At 40.3% G+C, this 22,521-nt stretch overlaps 1 protein-coding gene across 2 annotated transcripts in view; it reads right to left on the reverse strand.

Annotated features, from left to right (window-relative positions):
* Window positions 1-21,709, reverse strand: part of LOC135461840 (mucin-like protein) — a 72,071-nt gene extending 50,362 nt beyond the window's left edge. The window contains exons 1-3 of one of the 2 annotated variants that reach the window (XM_064739087.1): window positions 20,699-21,709; window positions 5,118-5,144; window positions 1,657-1,767 (exon numbers count right to left, since the gene is read on the reverse strand). In XM_064739087.1, the coding sequence (XP_064595157.1) occupies window positions 1,657-1,767; window positions 5,118-5,144; window positions 20,699-21,116 (556 nt within the window). In that variant the 5' untranslated portion in view covers window positions 21,117-21,709. The remainder of the gene's footprint in view (window positions 1-1,656; window positions 1,768-5,117; window positions 5,145-20,698) is intronic. The other variant, XM_064739086.1, reaches the window with a different exon arrangement.
* Window positions 21,710-22,521: the final 812 nt, after the last annotated feature.

A 22,521-nucleotide genomic window follows, 5' to 3' on the forward strand; every position in this document is an offset into this window, starting at 1 on the left:
ACAAGCTTCGCCTGAGTTTCATCTATATTTGAATCGCCTTGTTCTTTGTTTTTGGTAAACTTATTGTGTACGTGTTTGAACAAAGATGGCTGCCGCTCGGTCAGTGCTGGGGTAACTGGGTCTACCAGCACATGGTCAGACTGGTCATGGAATTTTCCTCCTCAACATCACTGGTCTGCTTACCCATGGCTGAGAGTCAGAGTCTCGTGGTAATCATGATCATAGTCAGATCACATGGTGGCCGCTTTACAGCCCATTTCTTTGTGACTAGTGAAAATCTCAGTCAACATTTTTCTAATTTCAGCACTGTCCTCCTCGTTTTGCTTCTTAAGTCGTTTTCCCTTTTCTGTGGAAGGTTTAGATTTCCGTTCACAATGTTTTTGCACTGTAGCTGAACTACCACAAGGTTCAGGAGTGAGTGAGTGAGCGCTTGGGGTTTAACGTCGTGCTCAACAACATTTCAGTCATATGACAAAGTAGTCAGAGTGTATGTAATGTGCCTCCTTGTTGCATGACGGATTTCCACCGCTCTTTTATCTAGTGCTGCTTCACTGAGACGACTTACCGGAGGCAAGTAAGCCGACCCACCTGAGCCATGAAATGGGATACCTCAGTTGTATGACGTAATAGAATTAATCATTAACATTTAACAATTTACACCTGGACACTCAGATCAGCTTTATTTTACTCTCACCTGTTTCACACTTGAGGCCAGTCCAAGTAGAGGGGACAGGTACAGCATAGCAATACTACAATTTAAACCTGGACACCCTGATCAGGCCTGTTTCACACCTGAGGCCATTCCAGGTAGAGGCAAAGGTACAGCCTAACAACACTACAATTTACACCAGGACACTCAGGTCTATCTTACACTCACCTGTTTCACACCTGAGACCATTCCAGGTAAAGGCAAAGGTACAGCCTAACAACACTACAATTTACACCAGGACACTCAGTTCTATCTTACACTCACTGGCTTCACACCTGAGGCCATTCCAGGTAAAGGCAAAGGTACAGCCTAACAACACCACAATTTACACCTGGATACTCAGTTCTATCTTACACTCACTGGCTTCACACCTGAGGCCATTCCAGGTAGAGGCAAAGGTAAAGCCTAACAACACCACAATTTACACCTGGACACTCAGTTCTATCTTACACTCACTGGCTTCACACCTGAGGCCATTCCAGGTAAAGGCAAAGGTACAGCCTAACAACACCACAATTTACACCTGGACACTCAGATCAGGTCTATCCTACACTCACCTGTTTCACACCCAAGGTCACTCCAGGTAGAGGCAAAGGTACAGCCTAACAACACCACAATTTACACCTGGACACTCAGTTCTATCTTACACTCACTGGCTTCACACCTGAGGCCATTCTAGGTAGAGGGAAAGATACAGCCTAACACCACCACAATTTACACCTGAACACTCAGATCAGGTCTATCTTACACTTGCTCGTTTCACACCTGAGGCCAGTCCAGGTAGAGGCAAAGGTACAGCCTAACACCACCACAATTTACACCTGAACACTCAGGTCAGGTCTATCTTACACTCACCTTTTTCACACCTGAGGCTAGTCCTGGTAGCAGGACAGGTATAGCCAAACAATACAATTTACACCTGGACACTCAGGCTATATAACACTCACCTGTTTCACAACTGAGGCCTGTCCAGGTAGAGGGACAGCTACAATTAAAAGATTCTCCTTCATCTGTACAGTTTCCGCCATTCTGACAAGGACCTGATGCACATCCTGAAACTGACATAATGCAGGTAAAAATTATTTATGAATAGAAACTATATCTGACTTCACTACCAGTGTATCATACTGTACCAGTTTGCAAGTAAACTAAAGACTGGGTTTGGGACCGGAAAAAACTGGACAGAGCATGTGAAACACAGGTACAGTACATCCAGATCCTAATCCTACACCCACTGTGGCCGGAGGATACGCTGACGGTTGGTCTATGGTCAGCATACGATACACTGCCCATGCACCTTCATACGTGCACCGTGACGCCATCCTTTGGCCATCGCACACGGACATTCGGATAACCCTTCACTCATAATCCCCAAATGTTTCAGTGTTAAATACGAGCCAATTTCCTGTAAACCATCTTGTCTTATGAACACAGTGATGGCTAGCAGCATATTTATTTGCGCACAAATTTCAAACAAAATTCAAGTTATAATGGCTTACTGTTTGGGACACATGTTTTGGTCAACCCGTATACACAATTCTCTTGAGGACAGAGTATTCATGATTGTACCGATCATCCCTAGTAACGTCAGTTACTAGTACTTCACTAATTATTAATAATAATAATAATTATTAATATGTGCCAACAAATATATGTATTTGCAACACCTTGCTTTCTCTGAAGTCCGCCATGCTGTACATGACGGCTCTATACAACCATGGTGGTGTTTCAGAATTTGGAAACGGACTTGAGTTCTTTGTCTTGTCAGTTTGTTAATTTACCACAGTTTCACATTGGATACAAAATAACACAGGAATGTTTGACTTTGGTGTGTGTTATGTGTGTTCGCCTGTGTGTTCATACCCAATAAAAGGTTTTGGGCTATACTGTACATATACTATACATGTACATCTAACTCAGTACTGGAGCACATGGTATAAAGATGCAAATGAATGGAAGTGTGCTGGACTTAGATATGTACAGTACAGCCAGATCCTAACCCTCACTATACACAGACTGCCCGGACACAGATCAAACACGCCGTCTTGTTCTGCCTCCCATTCGTGAAGGGTTAGCGTAGGGTCGGCCAACAGTCTGCTGACAGTCCGTGAATGGTGGCACCATGGTCATCATCTCATTTTACGACATTCATTTTACTTGCTGGAGTTTGATTTAACGGCATCAGATATTACACTGTACACCTTGTATTATTCGCAAGATTTTCCTAATACATTTTAAGAACTTACTGATTTTGTACATAATATATGCACAGACAAGGCTGCTATTTTGTGAAAGGTAACTATTTGGGCTATTCTACAGTAACAGTAAAAATTGGATTGGAATTGCGAATAGATTTCTTTTTACCAGTACCAAAAATCTCTGGTTTTGAATTTTACTTTCTTTGGTATATTTTCATAATATATACATGAATAAGTAGATGAATATTCTCAAAATATGTAATATATTTTACAGTTTGATTTTATTCAAGTTTTAGGATGCATGCATATATTTATATAAATTCAACATATATTTAGTTTGATTTTATTCAAGATTTAGGATGCATGCATTTATTCATATAAATATATGCATGCATCCTAAATCTTGGATAAAATCAAACTAAATATATGCATGCGTAATTTTGTATCCAAAATGTAACAGTGAGAAAGTTACTGTTAAGCCAATGAACTTGAGTCTGTTTCCAAATTCTGAAACATTACCACAGTTATAAAGAGCCATCTTGAACAGTGTGGACTTGAAAAAGTAAAGTGTTGCAGAGGCATATATTTGTCGGCACATAACTGCTCTCTAAGTAGGCTTGTAATTTAATAATTAGTGAAGTAATTTATATCAGAATAAAATATCATACACTCGAGACGCTTGATACAAACTTAAATCCCCTCTCCTCAAGAGAATGGTGTATAAGGGGGGCAAACTAAAACAGTTTGGGTCCCAAACAGTAAGTTATTAAAACTCGAATTTTGTGCAAAATTTGTGCGCAAGTAAGTATGCTTTGAGCCATCATGATGTTCATAACAGACAAGACAGTTTACAGAAAATTGGTCCATATTTAGCGATGATCATGGGCTGATCATGGGCAGGAGGATTGCATCACGCTACGCATATGAAGGTGCTCTGACCGTGGGCCAGCGTACCCTCAGCTGACCATGGGCCGACCGTCAGTATATTCCCCAGCCACAATGGGCGTATGTGGTCATGAATTCAAAAAAATGAAGTGCAGCACTGCAGACCAACTGGCAATACAGTTTTACTCTGGTAATCCACAGTGTCTGTTAATGACATCATTAAAAATATAAAATTGACCTCTCTTTTTAAAATTTTCTGATGTGATTGAAAATTATGGTTCAAGGCACACAAAAAAATGATATGTTGTTGGATTCAAAACTTGCAGTTGTGCTTGCCCCGCAGTTGTGAACAAGCACATACGGCCACAAACATTTGGCATACTTATATGCGAAATACAAAACTCTCCATCAGGCTATATGTGATGCAGTTCTGGTCCAGCCAATTTTTTGGCAAAGCTCTTATCTCAATCAGAACATTGTTGCTCACAACAACAAGGAAGTTGGTTTAAGATTCTTTTCATTTCAAAATATCTCAGTGTCTGAGATGTTTTATTCAAATCCATCACATGTCCAGATCATACTAGCCTCAAACCCTGACATCCTGTAACAATACACCAAAACCCTGACCGAGTGAATTAAATGCTTATCTCAGCAATGTGACCACGCCCAAGTCTGTCCACCCTTTGTCACATATATACATACAATCTCTGACTTCGCATAGTTTAATTCTATCTGAGCACAATTTGACTTTGAAGACCTTTTCAGTGCAAAAGGCTGCATTTCAAATGATGACCTTTGTAGCGCATTCCAACACTGTGGAGCTCATCTGTTTCAGTTTGACCTGAACGCACATGTGCACTCGACCAGTAAGTAACACTTCCACCTAATTAATTCTGAATAATTGACAGAATTAAATAAATTTCTGTCAGGGTCGTATCATGGAGTAATAGGCAGAATTAAATGAATTTCATTTTATGACTGAAATTAAGACTACAAAGCTTCAAATTCAGTGCTCTACAAGGCTTAAAATCAGTGCTCTAAAGGGCTCCAAATTCAACCATTATAAGAGAATTTAACTGGACACGCATACCATAATGATTTAAGCTTACATGTATGTTATACACTGATAACTATCACCAGTGGATGGAGGCAACTGGTTTTATATTTGCTACAAATTCAGATCTTAACATATACTGAACAAGAAAAGAAGTTTCACATTTGGAGAATTATATTGAAAATGGGTAGTGCAAGATAGCTGACATGGGCACAAAGTAAGACATGAAGTTTCTCTTTTGTTCAGAACATCATTTTGAGGGAGTACTTACCAAGCGTGGGAGATGCACTTGATGTAGCTGAAATTGAACAAAAACAAACTTAGTTCTGAATGAATGAATGGTAATGGTTTAAATTCCATTTCAACAACATGGCAGCCACATTGTGTTGAGTCCATGTTTAAACCAGATGAGACGTAATTAATTTTGAGGATTCAGGTCACCAGATTGACCAATGAAGCAATTAACTCATGTAAATTTAATTAAAATATAACCTGTACATGTTGATCTGGGGTTAAATTACGCCACACTTTTATTAGATGCAAGCTCTGTATGGTGTGATTATCAATCACCCATTATAACAGGCACAAACTGTATCAGCTACAAACTAAATCTGCCACAAACTGTTAAACTGCAAACTGCATCAGCCGCAAACTGCATCAGCCACAAACTGTTAAACTGCCAACTGCATCAGCCACAAACTGTTAAACTGCCAACTGCATCAGCCACAAACTGTAAAACTGCAAACTGCATCAGCCACAAACTGTTAAACTGCAAACTGCATCAGCCACAAACTGCATCAGCCACAAACTGTTAAACTGCCAACTGCATCAGCCACAAACTGTTAAACTGCCAACTGCATCAGCCACAAACTGTTAAACTGCCAACTGCATCAGCCACAAACTGTTAAACTGCCAACTGCATCAGCCACAAACTGTAAAACTGCCAACTGTATCAGCCACAAACTGTCAAACTGCCAACTGCATCAGCCACAAACTGTCAAACTGCCAACTGCATCAGCCACAAACTGTTAAACTGCAAACTGCATCAGCCACAAACTGTTAAACTGCTAACTGCATCAGCCACAAACTGTAAAACTGCCAACTGTATCAGCCACAAACTGTTAAACTGCCAACTGCATCAGCCACAAACTGTTAAACTGCCAACTGCATCAGCCACAAACTGTAAAAACTGCCAACTGTATCAGCCACAAACTGTTAAACTGCAAACTGCATCAGCCACAAACTGTTAAACTGCCAACTGCATCAGCCACAAACTGTAAAACTGCAAACTGCATCAGCCACAAACTGTTAAACTGCAAACTGCATCAGCCACAAACTGCATCAGCCACAAACTGTTAAACTGCCAACTGCATCAGCCACAAACTGTTAAACTGCCAACTGCATCAGCCACAAACTGCATCAGCCACAAACTGTTAAACTGCCAACTGCATCAGCCACAAACTGTTAAACTGCCAACTGCATCAGCCACAAACTGTTAAACTGCCAACTGTATCAGCCACAAACTGTTAAACTGCAAACTGCATCAGCCACAAACTGTTAAACTGCCAACTGCATCAGCCACAAACTGTAAAACTGCAAACTGCATCAGCCACAAACTGTTAAACTGCAAACTGCATCAGCCACAAACTGCATCAGCCACAAACTGTTAAACTGCAAACTGCATCAGCCACAAACTGTTAAACTGCCAACTGCATCAGCCACAAACTGTTAAACTGCCAACTGCATCAGCCACAAACTGTTAAACTGCCAACTGCATCAGCCACAAACTGTAAAACTGCCAACTGTATCAGCCACAAACTGTTAAACTGCCAACTGCATCAGCCACAAACTGTTAAACTGCCAACTGCATCAGCCACAAACTGTTAAACTGCAAACTGCATCAGCCACAAACTGTTAAACTGCTAACTGCATCAGCCACAAACTGTAAAACTGCCAACTGTATCAGCCACAAACTGTTAAACTGCCAACTGCATCAGCCACAAACTGTTAAACTGCCAACTGCATCAGCCACAAACTGTAAAACTGCCAACTGTATCAGCCACAAACTGTTAAACTGCAAACTGCATCAGCCACAAACTGTTAAACTGCCAACTGCATCAGCCACAAACTGTAAAACTGCAAACTGCATCAGCCACAAACTGTTAAACTGCAAACTGCATCAGCCACAAACTGTAAAACTGCCAAATGTATCAGCCACAATTTACATCAGCTACAAACTGTATCAGCCAGTAATATTACCATACCATAATGTAAGAGACCAAGTCTTGAATTTTGTACTTTATAGTACCTGTAATTAATATGGACACAAAGCATCCACAATGACAAAATATTGAGTTTTACATTTATATCCAAAATATGAGACATCCTGAACATTTATCTTAACAATGCCCTGGATGTTACTGGATGCTATTTATGACATAAGCAACATCTGTAAATTGTTAAGGCAAGCTAAAACAGTGAAACTTATTTTTACATGCCATAAATGAAGAAAAGATTACAGAAAAACATATTTTATAAACACTCGGAAGCCACATACATGGCCTACAAATTCTAGATATTTTACAGCCCACTACAAACCCCACTTTGACAGGCTTGGACATCTCCATAAAGATGAAAGGAAAACAAATGATTGATTCCATGACAACAGAGCTCTATGCATGTCCCAAGCTACAGAATTAGTAACCTTACTAGGTCAACATCGACAGACACAGATGTATTATAAGTCTGATGCTATATGTCAAAGAAAATTGAGGCTTTCACAGTAACTGGCATTGATACTGAATACACGCATAATTTACAACCACCAATATTCCACAAACTATGAAGCATTTTGTCAAAAATAAAGCTGACAAAAACACATCCTATTAAATTATTCAAAAACTAAAAGTAATCTAATAAACCCTGCCTATATTGTTAACCACATACCCATTTGATTTTGTGGACTGGTTCTATCAACATGTCATCAGTGGGAAAGGCCTAACAAAACGATTATTCAAAATCAAGAAACAAAATAACTCAGGAGTACTGTCCAATGCTTCAGTGTTCAGTCACAGACTGGCGAGTACCCACAGTTACCACCTTTGTCACGGTGTTAATTCAACAATCTGGTGAGTACCCACAGTTACCACCTTTGTCACGGTGTTAAGTCAACAGACTGGTGAGTACCCACAGCTACCACCTTTTTCCTTGTGTTATGTTAACTGACTGTTGAGTACCCACAAAATAAGCCAGGAGTACTGTCCAATACTTCAGTGTTCAGTCACAGTGTTAAGTCAACAGACTGGCGAGTACCCACAGTTACCACCTTTGTCATGGTGTTAAGTCAACAGACTGGTGAGTACCCACAGTTACCACCTTTGTCACAGTGTTAATTCAACAATCTGGTGAGTACCCACAGTTACCACCTTTGTCACGGTGTTAAGTCAACAGACTGGTGAGTACCCACAGCTACCACCTTTTTCCTTGTGTTATGTTAACTGACTGTTGAGTACCCACAGCTACCACCTTTGTCACGGTGTTAATTCAACAGACTGGTGAGTACCCACAGTTACCACCTTTGTCCTTGTGTTGAGTCAACAATCTGGTGAGTATCCACAGTTACCACCTTTGTCCTTGTGTTAAGTCAACAGATTGGTGAGTACCCACAGTTACCACCTTTGTCACCGTGTTATGTTAACAGACTGTTGAGTACCCACAGTTGCCAACTTTGTCATGGTGTTAAGTCAACAGACTGGTGAGTACCCACAGTTACCACCTTTGTCACGGTGTTAAGTCAACAAACTGGTGAGTACCCCCAGTTACCACCTTTGTCACGGTGTTAAGTCAACAGACTGGTGAGTACCCACAGTTACCACCTTTGTCCTTGTGTTAAGTCAACAGACTGGTGAGTACCCACAGTTACCACCTTTGTCACGGTGTTAAGTCAACAGACTGGTGAGTACCCACAGTCACCACCTTTCTCTCATCATATTTGCTCTAAAAGGGCAATGCAGGTGAAAAGCAATGACCACAGGTCATTGTCCTCAAAATGCCCTTCAGTGAAAGTTTATCTGAGCTTTGTGGAGATGAAGTCATGGTAGCTTTAATACCTGACCATCTGTTTTATACCTTCCCAGTTAAATGAATTACCATGCAACTGTATACAGGTCCATCATCAGGTATAAATCACTGTATGGCTTACTGTAATTCACATAACGAATTCATGTTGGCTTGCTTATATTATTTGGGAATTTACTTCTTGAAATGAAAACAATAAAGACATATAAATCTGCTCATAAATTGTCTTCATTTTGGTTGCAATTACAAGACAACACATTTTCATTATGCAAGAAAACAATCAATCAGTGAGCTAATTCATGATGCTGACACTTCAGTCGGATGATAAGACAGGATGTGCTGTGTTAGATTTATACATATGGCAAGTCGAAAGTTCTACGCACATTTTCAAAGGAAGTGTGCCACATGGCATACTGAGCAATCAATATCGCAGCCAGCTGGCACATTTCCCACAATGCCACCAGGCAAGCTGCACGCTCGTGACCATCACAAGTGCACCCACACAAAGTCTAATTTACTGTAGCTTGAAATGTTGAAATTAAGTCTTCCATTACCCAGCCAGGTATGCTTTGTGTTTTAAATCAAACGGCAAGGTTCTGATAAAAATCAGTTCCTGGTTAACCACACGTAACTTCTGTTCTAAAGGGAACTTTATACCCCTTAGTGTACTGGGATGTAATCGGAGCCGAGCACCTAAACTGGGAATTTATGCATCTATTGACTTCATTTATCGAGGGCTGATGACTGCTTGTGTAAATAACTGACAATGTACGTCAATGACTCAATTCTATCAAACAGGTGGGAATTCATCACCAAAATAACTTCACAATGACAACCCAGGATAGCTGGTAACACTCTCTTTATATCCATAGGACAATACTTTGTCTGGAATCTTAACATCACAACATCAAAATATTTGTACGTATTTAGAAGCTTATAGCATAATGAAGGACCAATATAAAATGGGTGGAGAAAGAACACTTCCCGGAGCAAACCACCAAGATTGGACATGTTATAATTGTAAGCTTTACCACAGGTCGCAGAGGTGGCACATTGGTGGAAATTAGCAATAACCTAAGAACAAAAGAAGCAGGGCAATCTTGAAAATTACAATGTCTGTGTTACATACTAAACCCACAGCTCACCCATGGCTATTACCTGCATACAGGTAAGTAGATGTATATGTATTATCTACCAGTACATGCACTTGTAGTAAACCGTGATACATCAAAGTGCTAGCGTGTCAGATAAAACTGCAAATCAGGAAGTAAGCTGTACACCAGTCATTATCCTGAACTAAGCCAGGTCAACAAGCTGGTGTGTATTACAGAATACGCGGTTATTCTGTCCTCTCTCAACATGCAATGAAACATTTAATACGTTACAGACAAAACACACTAATGATAAAAGGTATCTACACCTATGGGGATTGCCTTGTAAATACCGCATACCCCTCCACCAGGTTGGTCACCTCAATGAAAAACAACTAAATCCTTCCTAAGCCATTCATCATGAGTTCATTTGCACACTGTAAGTGTATGTAGCCTACAGCTGCATCTGAAATATCTGTAGAGCCTTGTTGAAACAGCACTATTTGTTAGTAACATTAACTAGCATACTATTGTACAATCACCTGAAAACAGGACATATTCCAGTCAAACAAAACTGTAGCATTTGGGGACAATTCCACAAAATCATTTCTGACTTTTGTGTAAAGGTACAATGAGGATTTCCTATCTACCAACTGTGTAAGTGTACAGTGAGGTTGTCCTATCTGTAAAATGTGTAAGTGCACAGTAAAAATGTCCTATCGGTCAACTGTGTAAGTGCACAGCAAGAACGACGTATCTGCCAAATGTGTAAGTGTAGAGTTAGCTTGTCCTGTCTGCCAACTGTGTAAGGGTACTGTGAGGATGTCCTATCTGTCAACTGTGTAAGTGTACAGTGAGGGTGTTCTATCTGTCAACTGTGTAAATGTACAGTGAGGATGTCCTATCTGTCAACTGTGTAAGTGCACAGTGAAAATGTCCTATCTGTCAACTGTGTAAGTGCACAGTAAGAATGACGTATCTGCCAAATGTGTAAGCGTACAGTGAGATTGTCCTATCTGCCAAATACATAAGTGTACAGTGAGGTTGTCCTATCTGCCAAATGCATAAGTGTACAGTGAGGTTGTCCTATATGCCAAATGCATAAGTGTACAGTGAGGATGTCCTATCTGTCAACTGTGTAAGTGTACAGTGAGAATGTCCTATCTGTTAACTGTGTAAGTGTACAGTGAGGATGTCCTATCTGTCAACTGTGTAAGTGCACAGTGAAAATGTCCTATCTGCCAAATGTGTAAGAGTACAGTGAGGATGTCCTATCTGCCAAATGCCTAAGTGTACAGTGAGGATGTCCAATCTGTCAACTCTGCAAGTGTACTGTGAGGAGGTTCAATCTATCAACTCTGCAAGTGTACAGGATGTGTGAGGATGACGTATCTGCCAAATGTGTAAGTGTACAGTGAGATTGTCCTATCTGCCAAATGCATAAGTGTACAGTGAGGTTGTCCTATCTGTCAAATGCATAAGTGTACAGTGAGGGTGTCCTATCTGTCAACTGTGTAAGTGGACTGTGAGGGTGTCTTATCCGTCAACTGTGTAAGTGTACAGTGAGGATGTCCTATCTGTCAACTGTGTAAGCATACAGTGGGGATGTCCTATCTGTCAACTGTGTAAAAGTACAGTGAGGATGTCCTATCTGTCAACTGTGTAAGTGTACAGTGAAAATGTCCTATCTGTCAACTGTGTAAATGTACAAAGAGGATTTCCTATCGGTCAACTGTGTAAGTGCACAGCAAGAACGACGTATCTGCCAAATGTGTAAGCGTACTGTGAGGATGTCCTATCTGTCAACTGTGTGAGCATACTGCGGGGGTGTCCTATCTGTCAACTGTGTAAAAGTACAGTGGGGATGTCCTATCCGTCAACTGTGTAAAAGTACAGTGAGGATGTCCTATCTGTCAACTGTGTAAATGTACAATGAGGATTTCCTATCTGTCAACTGTGTAAGTGCACAGCAAGAACGACGTATCTGCCAAATGTGTAAGTGTACAGTGAGGATGTCCTATCTGTCAACTGTGTAAGCATACTGCAGGGGTGTCCTATCTGTCAACTGTGTAAAAGTACAGTGGGGATGTCCTATCTGTCAACTGTGTAAAAGTACAGTGAGGATGTCCTATCCGTCAACTGTGTAAGTGCACAGTGAAAATGTCCTATCTGTCAACTGTGTAAATGTACAATGAGGATGTCCTATCTGTCAACTGTGTAAGCATACTGTGAGGATATCCTATCTGTCAACTGTGTAAATGTACAGTGAGGATGTCCTATCTGTCAACTGTGTAGGTGTACAGTGAGGATGTTCTATCTGTCAACTGTGTAAGTGCACAGTAAGAATGACGTATCTGCCAAATGTGTAAGTGTACAGTGAGGATGACGTATCTGCCAAATGTGTAAGTGTACAGTGAGGATGTCCTATCTGTCAACTGTGTAAATGCACAGTAAGAATGACTCATCTGCCAAATCTGTAAGTGCACGGTGAGGTTGTCCTGTCAACTGTGTAAATGTACAGTGAGGATGTCCTATCTGTCAACTGTGTAAGTGTACAGTGAGGATGTCCTACCTGTCAACTGTATAAATATACAGTGAGGATGTCCTATGTGTCAAATGTGTAAGTGTACAGTGAGGATGTCCTATGTGTCAACTGTGTAAGTGGACTGTGAGGGTGTCTTATCCGTCAACTGTGTAAGTGTACAGTGAGGATGTCCTATCTGTCAACTGTGTAAGCATACAGTGGGGATGTCCTATCTGTCAACTGTGTAAAAGTACAGTGAGGATGTCCTATCTGTCAACTGTGTAAGTGTACAGTGAAAATGTCCTATCTGTCAACTGTGTAAATGTACAAAGAGGATTTCCTATCGGTCAACTGTGTAAGTGCACAGCAAGAACGACGTATCTGCCAAATGTGTAAGCGTACTGTGAGGATGTCCTATCTGTCAACTGTGTGAGCATACTGCGGGGGTGTCCTATCTGTCAACTGTGTAAAAGTACAGTGGGGATGTCCTATCCGTCAACTGTGTAAAAGTACAGTGAGGATGTCCTATCTGTCAAATGTGTAAAAGTACAGTGGGGATGTCCTATCTGTCAACTGTGTAAAAGTACAGTGAGGATGTCCTATCTGTCAACTGTGTAAATGTACAATGAGGATTTCCTATCTGTCAACTGTGTAAGTGCACAGCAAGAACGACGTATCTGCCAAATGTGTAAGTGTACAGTGAGGATGTCCTATCTGTCAACTGTGTAAGCATACTGCAGGGGTGTCCTATCTGTCAACTGTGTAAAAGTACAGTGGGGATGTCCTATCTGTCAACTGTGTAAAAGTACAGTGAGGATGTCCTATCCGTCAACTGTGTAAGTGCACAGTGAAAATGTCCTATCTGTCAACTGTGTAAATGTACAATGAGGATGTCCTATCTGTCAACTGTGTAAGCATACTGTGAGGATATCCTATCTGTCAACTGTGTAAATGTACAGTGAGGATGTCATATCTGTCAACTGTGTAGGTGTACAGTGAGGATGTTCTATCTGTCAACTGTGTAAGTGCACAGTAAGAATGACGTATCTGCCAAATGTGTAAGTGTACAGTGAGGATGACGTATCTGCCAAATGTGTAAGTGTACAGTGAGGATGTCCTATCTGTCAACTGTGTAAATGCACAGTAAGAATGACTCATCTGCCAAATCTGTAAGTGCACGGTGAGGTTGTCCTGTCAACTGTGTAAATGTACAGTGAGGATGTCCTATCTGTCAACTGTGTAAGTGTACAGTGAGGATGTCCTACCTGTCAACTGTATAAATATACAGTGAGGATGTCCTATGTGTCAAATGTGTAAGTGTACAGTGAGGATGTCCTATGTGTCAACTGTGTAAGCATACTGCAAGGGGATCCTATCTGTCAACTGTGTAAGTGTACAGTGAGGATGTCCTATCTGTCAACTGTGTAAGTGTACAGTGAGGATGTCCTATCTGTCAACTGTATAAGTGTACAGTGAGGATGTCCTATGTGCCAACTGTGTAAGTGTACAGTGAGGATGTCCTATCTGTCAACTGTGTAAGTGTACAGTGAGGATGTCCTATCTGTCAACTGTGTAAGTGTACAGTGAGGATGTCCTATCTGTCAACTGTATAAGTGTACTGTGAGGATGTCGTATCTGTCAACTGTGTAAGTGTACAGTGAGGATGTCCTATCTGTCAACTGTATAAGTGTACAGTGAGGATGTCCTATCCGTCAACTGTGTAAGTGTACAGTGAGGATGTCCTATCTGTCAACTGTATAAGTGTACAGTGAGGATGTCCTATGTGCCAACTGTGTAAATGTACAGTGAGGATGTCCTATCTGTCAACTGTGTAAGTGTACAGTGAGGATGTCCTATCTGTCAACTGTGTAATTGTAGAAGTGAGGATGTCCTATCTGTCAACTGTGTAATTGTAGAAGTGAGGATGTCCTATGTGCCAACTGTGTAAGTGTACAGTGAGGATGTCCTATCTGTCAACTGTGTAAATGTACAGTGAGGATGTCCTATCTGTCAACTGTGTAAGCATACTGCGGGGGTGTCCTATTTGTCAACTGTGTAAATGTACTGTGAGGATGTCTTACTTGTGAGTATGTAAATTTAGACCTACAGTAAACATGTCACAATTGTGAACTTTCTGAATTTAATAAAGTGTTTTATATCATCTTCCACATTCGGTGGAGTTGCACAACATGGCAAAATGTCTATCATGGTTTATCTGTTGATACCAGGAAGGTCAACCTTTAATTCTGAGCTAGCTTGACATTAAGGCCATTCATATCAAGGTTTGGATTAAAATCTCCAAACAAATACATGCTCACAGGTTTGGACAGGTCCTGTCAAAAAGCGTTTTATCTTAGGGAGTGCTGTGTGAAAATCTGACCCATTTTACAGGTAGTCCATTGTTCATTTCAATGAAGGGATACAGATACCACTGACCATGACATTTGAAGACTCTGATTCAGGAAAGGGTGAAAATGAGGTAGAAATTGACGCCAGCAGCACTGCTTCAGCTGGTGTATATGCAGTGTCTGACTGTGATCATGATGGCCAATGTCCAGAAAGTGCACAACCTTCACCAGCTGCCACGTCTTTTCAATTAACTGAAGTTTAGCCCATCAGTACCATCCACAATGTGAAGGAGTTTACCTGGGTATTGGTGACATATGGCAACTGGTGCAAAAGACCATTTGTTATCTTTACTGAGAATGTGTACAACCATAGACGATGACCTGGAAGAGCCTTTTCTTAGGCGCAAAGGCCTCAAGAAAAATTGTTATCCCAACCAGCATCACAAGGCACTCATAGATATTTACCAAATTTTTGCACACTAAAAGATCCAGAAAAACTTTGATGGAAACTTCTGACATTTCTCAATAGATGCAACTACTACACTGTATATATGGCCCATTTAATTACAATGTGTGATGTCAGGATCGATCTTTTGTCCCAGGTCTTTTGCTTCACAAGTACATTTTTAAGTCTGAATAATTTTCTTCTTGCTACAACACCTTGTCAAGTCATCTGCTGAATTATCACACAGGTTTTATGAAAATAAACTGAAAAAAATGACAGAAAAAAAAAACTGGGAGAAGCTGTGTTTCCAATGGTTTATGTAATGATTATATGTGGACAATGTGAGCCGCAAGCATGGGGTGTGTTCAAAAACTGGTTTGTCAAGGGTACTCCATCGAACGCCTTCATTCTAAGTTTGTCAAATTTTACAATGAATATAACACCCTCGTTGGCAGGTATGGACAGAGTGTTCAGAATCTTTGGTGATCTGCTTTGTGATCAACCTCATAGACGGCGCTCTTATCCCTATGTACATATCTATCGCGTACATGGTATTTAACAACATAGATGGCGCTGGTTGCCGAGTGTAACCGTCTATCTTATAGACAGCTTTTGTACTGACCAGCATGTCATGTGTAAGATCTTAGATGGCGCCTCTTGTAGTAGGAGATCCTTACATATTAACGGGAAAGTTGTAATCGTCCGTTACTTTTGAATCACAATCTGTTCGGTGAAGGTCTGTAACGCTCGTCATTTTCGAACTGTATCTAATACCACTTAACCTGGGGCTAGGGGCCATAAAGGTAGCCATGCTCATTACATCTGCATGATGCCTTTATGAACAGTTGCACTCAAAGCACAACTGAGATACCTGTTTCATTGTTATTTGACCTGGAACTCATTCATGGACTACGAATTTGGACTTTGATATGCAATTCATGCCTGGAATATCCACTGTCTGCCCAGCATCATTGAAAACTGATGACCACTTCTCTCTTGTGCTTTATTTCTTATTTGTATAATTTCTTACATACCTTTGTCTTTGGAAGCTAGGGTTAAACGTTGTTTTGGAAATGGATCTTGCGATTATCGACTGGGAACACCCTTTACAGACTATGAATGGTATATGAATGTCGGACATGACGCTTATATTCAGACAATATTTAGATAAATATTTAGCTCTTATTAGGTAGGTTTAGTAAGCAAAAACGGCCTCTACTAACTAAATAGTTTGCGAATTAGTTAAACCTACTGCACAGAGAACTTTTGAATATCATTATCAAAAATCCGAAAATTCATCCGCATTCACCCCCGTTTTACAGTACATATTTAGTCCATACCACCAATCAACTATAGCCAGTGGTGTTAGAACCAGTGGCATGGCCGTACCACTTTTCATGACATTCAAAACATATTTATCTTCCCTGGGCAGTGTCAAAAGGGTCAAGTAATTACACTGGTTGATATATTCTGAAAACAGGAGACATGTGATCAATGGCCATCTTATCCAGGTAGAATTTCTCACATGTTCGAACACATGGAAGCAGAATTTCCCTTTCCAACAATCTGATGTCACAAATTACAAGCGGCCAATGCTTTGAAATTCTCTTATTCTGTTTCAATCATGTCCTTTGAGTAGAATTTCAAAATCTTTCCATATGGATGTGGACAGGACGCAATTTCACAAATACACCATTTCACTATATACTTCTGCAGCTAAACAAACTTGTATAAAATTGTACAACATGAAAAATGTGTAGTGTAAACATTGCCCCGTTGAAGCTGAACAGTCAATACCCTCGGGGGATGTGTGTTCCAATATCCCTGAGTACACCCATCAATAAAGAGAATGTTCTTTTCTAGTCCTCTTACCTATGGCCTCACCCAGACTACACATTGATTTCATCCCCTCCCCACAACCTTCCATATTCCTTACTAAGCCCTGAAAAGCACAAAGCTAGCTCACAAAAGTTAGGCTTGACAATTCAGTCTGCGCCACACACCTATGCCGGATTCAGTCTGCAGTCAAGATTAAGGATCCTTGTCATGATGAAATCATGTCAAGTTTCACACAAGTCTTGCCACTTTATGTCTCCTGCTTAAACACTCATTAAGAAAAGCCTGAGTTTTTCTTGCTGGCAGAATAAAGGTAAAGCCTTGGCGTTTTAACAAAGAGGAGGTTTTCCTCATGGCAGTGCTGTGAGCCCACTACTTCCAGCCCACTTCAGTGAAGCCTGCGTACCCTGCATCCCCAAGCATAGCTCAGGTCACTGGTGTATTAACAAATTACAATTTTCTCCTCCAAACATAACTCAGGTGTGTTAACAATTCAGCACAGTTTTCTCCTCCCTGGAAATCTGATTTTTGTAAACAAAGTATAGTTTTCTCCACCAGACATAATCCTAGAGTTTCAATTTGGAGATCTATCTTTCTTTCAGACACAGATGTAGCATGATACATGTTTGCTCTTCCAAAGTATTGTTATGTTGTCCTGCCCCATTTTCACACAAAACCAGGTTGAAGATATCATTTTTCAGAACTAAAAACCTAACAAACCTAAGAACATATGGCCTGTGCATGGAGGAAAAGTGAGAAATTCACACATTTTTGTTCACTTCAAGAAACTAAACTTCAACATGTTAATCTAAATTCTTCTAAGATGGTAAATGTTGTTGACTTATACTGTTTTCTTGAAGGCTTGTTTTGTCTCTGTGTTTTTCTAGCACTGTGGTTGTGGTGGAAACTAGTCTTTGCCAACAAACAAATTTCACTTAAATGTCGGAATTTAATTCACACCTGCACACAAGAGGACTTATAATCTGACCACTAATGCAGTGCTATCACCTGTCCCAAGGGCCTCCCTTAAACAACCTCTAAACATGTGTAAACTAATGCACGAGATTTCAAACAATCAATATTATATAAGAGAGCATCATAACATTGTTGTTCAGGACACAAGGCCCTGCAGGCACGTGGAGGTGACCTTAGCCACAGTCTCACAGTGATCTGAGTTTGTCTTCAACATCTGGTGCATACACACATGTACCTATTCAGCTAAATACACAAGTGAAACACAGTAAGGGTGACAGTTATCTTTCAGTCCTTTCAGTCATTTTCAAACATGAAATCATACACTGGGTGTCAGCCCTCTATACCTATCTTCGCCTGTGTGAGGCCCATTTTACAGAACGCACAGATTTTTTATCAACTGGCTTCTAGTGCCTTATATATCAGTTACAGGTAGGTGTTTAACACCCCAACACCAGAGGTATAAGTTACTGGGGTGTATCTTACATTTCAACAAAAGAGGTGTCAGTTACTGGAGTGTATCTTACATTTAAACACCAGAGTTGTCAGTTACTCTTATATTTCACCGGCCCATATAGCACAGTTGGTAGAGCATCCGCTTCAGGAGCGGTAGATCCAGGATCAGTCCTGGGTCAAGTCACACCTAAGACTTTAAAAGAAGGAGTTGTAACTTCATCGCTAGGCATTCAGAAGGAAGGGGATAGTGCAACGACTGGTTGACCCATATCAGTATAATGGCTAGGGTGGGGCGGCTTACTTGCCTTCGGTAAGTCGTCTCAGTGAAGCAGCACTAGATAAAAAGAGCGGTGGAAATCCGTCCTGCAACAAGGAGGTACATAACATACACCCTAAGGATTCCTTCGTCGTCATATGACTGAAAAGTTGTTGAGAACGACGTTAAAACCCAAGCACTCACTCACTCTTACATTTCAACAACAGAGCTGTCAGTTACTGAGGTGCATCTTACATTTCAAGAACAGAGCTTTCAGTTACTGGGGTGTATCTTACATTTCAACAACAGAGTTATCAGTTACCAACTAATAAGAAGCGTCTTGCCTCCTGACAATACTTAGTTCCATCACAAACACAGATTTGTCATTCCTCAACCAAATGGGAGGGGTGACCGGTAGACTTGCCAGCTACTAAGAAGTTATATCTGTTTTATTTGTGGACAATATAAAGAAAAACAGTAGAATTGTCAAAAAGTATTTGACATCACTGTTTTCATGATAACTAATGGCTAACTAAGATTTTTACCTTGATAGCAAAACAAAGAACTGTAATTCTTTAACCTGTTTAGATCAACAATCTAAACTCATCCAAACACATTTCAACATTTCACTTCAGCAAAAATGCCACCTGTTGGTGAAAATTCTCTTTTTTTTATTCTGGGTAAGTAATGACAAAAGATACAAATTTTAAAGAAATTAACACAGACAAAAAAAAATTCTATCACAATTCCAGCAAAAATTTGACAGTAGGGCCATTTTAAGGGATCATTCAGGTTTACACTCAACAAACCTAGTTTTAATGATGGCCTAACTATCATTCTCTGGCTAGCTGAGCTGTGACGCATTAAACTCTGCACGATTTCAGGATTGTTAACAGCCCTACATCAATCAAAATGTATGAAATTCTATGTATCAAAATAGTAATATATCAAGAAGATCTGATAATTTCATGAGGAAAAGAAGCGATTCATACATCACTGTATACCTGCATAAATCTAAGAATATGTGAAATATTGCTTACTATACAGACACAATCAAGATTTTTTTGTTAAAATCATAATTAGTTCAAAATAGAACTTTTTCTTATTGAATCCCTACAAGAAACATACTGACATGAGAATTACATCCCTACTCATGGAGAGCACATTTAGTGACAAATCCTAACATTTAACCTGACATTAGGTATCCATACCTGGACATTTCAATATAAGCATACCACTATCACCATGATACATATCTAACTTTCACAGATGTATCTGTCATGTGAAAAACTGTTCATAGTGTATTGATACGGTATTATAAGATTACATTCTTAAAATGTCGCCACGATATGGCTGAAATATTGCCGATGTGGCGTAAAGCCATAATCATTCATTCATTCATTCTTAAAATGATGTGGTCTGCTTGAAGAAAACAATTTGTAATTAAGCTATGCAGCCTTTGCATTATAAAGTGGACCTACTAACAAACACTGAACAACCATAGATATGATCTTATAGATTGTGGATTTATGAAGACAGTCAGACAATAATTCTAGTACAAAAGTTTATACTGCATTCCGAAATTCAATCAGTGCAAAACATTGTTGATATAGTTTTTAAACACAATGGTCAGGATTTTTGTACAACTTAGTTTCAAATTTCTGAAATATTGTAATGTTGCTTTGCTTTGATAAATACCTATTTGCTATATTTTTGTTCTACTTTTGTTTTTTTCTTTTGTTTGTTGTTAGTTATTTCATTAGATTTTCGTTGTTTTTTATTTTTGTTTGTCTTTCACAAATAATAGTCACTAGAAATATTAATGAAATTATAATAAACATACTTACCAATTTCTGGCATGGCAGGTGAGGAAGTGATGGTTTCCGAAGATGACATTATCACTGTGGTAGATGTCATAAAGTTTCTCTGTGCAGAACTTGGTAAAGGGGAAATGACATTGTCACTGGGTGATGAATCAACAACAGTAGATGATGGCTCCATATAAGGGGTAGGCCTAATGCTTGAGTCCATCGCCAGGTTTGGGTTCAAACTGGGTTCTGGGCTTGGTGTGTAGCTGGGTGTATGATCGAGAGTCGAACTGGGTGTAAGGTTTGGTGTCCCCATGTCTGAGGCAAATGCCAGGGAAGCCGTGCTGTTGGCCATCACCGAGGGTGTTTGACCTAGACTGAGAAACAGTATCAAAAACAGGGTAACAGTTGGTGGCAACAATGCCCCCAGCGAGGGCATTTCCCGCCGGCCACACATCACGCCAGCAAAATAAACTAACTCACTACAGACTAATACTGTACTCCAGAATTCGTGTCCGTTTGACGTAGATATTTCCAAGAATTTCCGCACCGTGGAATCCTGTCAGCTGGTTGTGAGAGGATATCCTCCTGCTCTACCTCAGCAGTGTATTGGCCGCTCACCGCGTGGCCTTAGCACACAACTGTAGTCCCCTTTGTTGGTATCCTTTCAAGTCAAGACGCTCTACAACAAGGATATTAATCTCTTTCTCTTAAAACTGACACCTTACCAGAAATGCCAGGTGATTTCACCTGAAGTCTCTTCACGTGTGTTAGTAAGGCCAAAGAGCATAGCACACAAGTTTCTGTCTGTGGTAGGAGTATCGGCGTATGAAGTCCTTCCCATGTCCCGTACGTTGTGCATGTGGGACCAGCCCGTTGGCTAATGTGTGTCACTTTGTTTATCGATCGGATAAGAACCTGGTTCAGCCTATTTCAGGAAATAGGTATTACAGTCACCGCTGAGCTACCGAGCTCTTTACCTGTGCCGGTAGAATAAAATATAATATAATTACATACAACACCTGTTGATTGCCAAGGCTATAGAGGGAGGTGCTGTCTGTTTTGAACACAGAGTTACAGATGATGAGATAAGAATGAAACGGAATCGGATATGCCCTGTAGGCTCATTAAGATGACATATCCTGAAGCAGTCCCCGCTGGGTAAACCTACACAGAATTAATCATGTTCCGGTATTGGACATAAGGTGCTGACAGGCGTAAAAGTTGTATTTTACACAGTTTGAATGAGTTTTTCGTAAACCTGATGCTACTGAATTACACATATAGGTACATGTGACATCTACACCTTAACATACCGGTACTTGGCATCCAGCATTACATTATACACGTATCTAGAATTTAGTTAATTAAAATGCCCCTCCCCTGCTCCCCCCTCCTCCCTCCACTATACCCGACTCCTCCACACACAATCTCTAACTTCCCATCCCCACCCTCCCCTTCAGTAAAGATAGAAGCCCGCATCAGTTATCTCTGGCGCGTCGACAGAGACGAACAACGCCTATAGATAATGCCAGTATATTTGTACATATGGTGATAAATGTCTGTCGGAGGAGTCGGTATAGCTGTGATATCTGGGACACTAGTGAATACCGCTCATTACTAAGGTGTGCAATATATTTTGCAGTATGTAAAACAAAAACTGTTGTTGTCACAGCCGGTACAGAATCTAGAATGTTCAACAATAACAAACTCCATATACGTGTTCACCACTCCCAGAAAATAAAATAAATAAGTAGTAAAGGGTTTATATATGTACCTATATAGTGGCGCGAAAAGGGTACACTATGCATCGTATCAATTCATAGTCACACACAACGTTGGTGACTGGTTAAAGACCCTGA

This window comes from Liolophura sinensis, chromosome 1 (assembly GCF_032854445.1).
Source record: "Liolophura sinensis isolate JHLJ2023 chromosome 1, CUHK_Ljap_v2, whole genome shotgun sequence".
Classification (NCBI taxonomy): domain Eukaryota; kingdom Metazoa; phylum Mollusca; class Polyplacophora; order Chitonida; family Chitonidae; genus Liolophura; species Liolophura sinensis.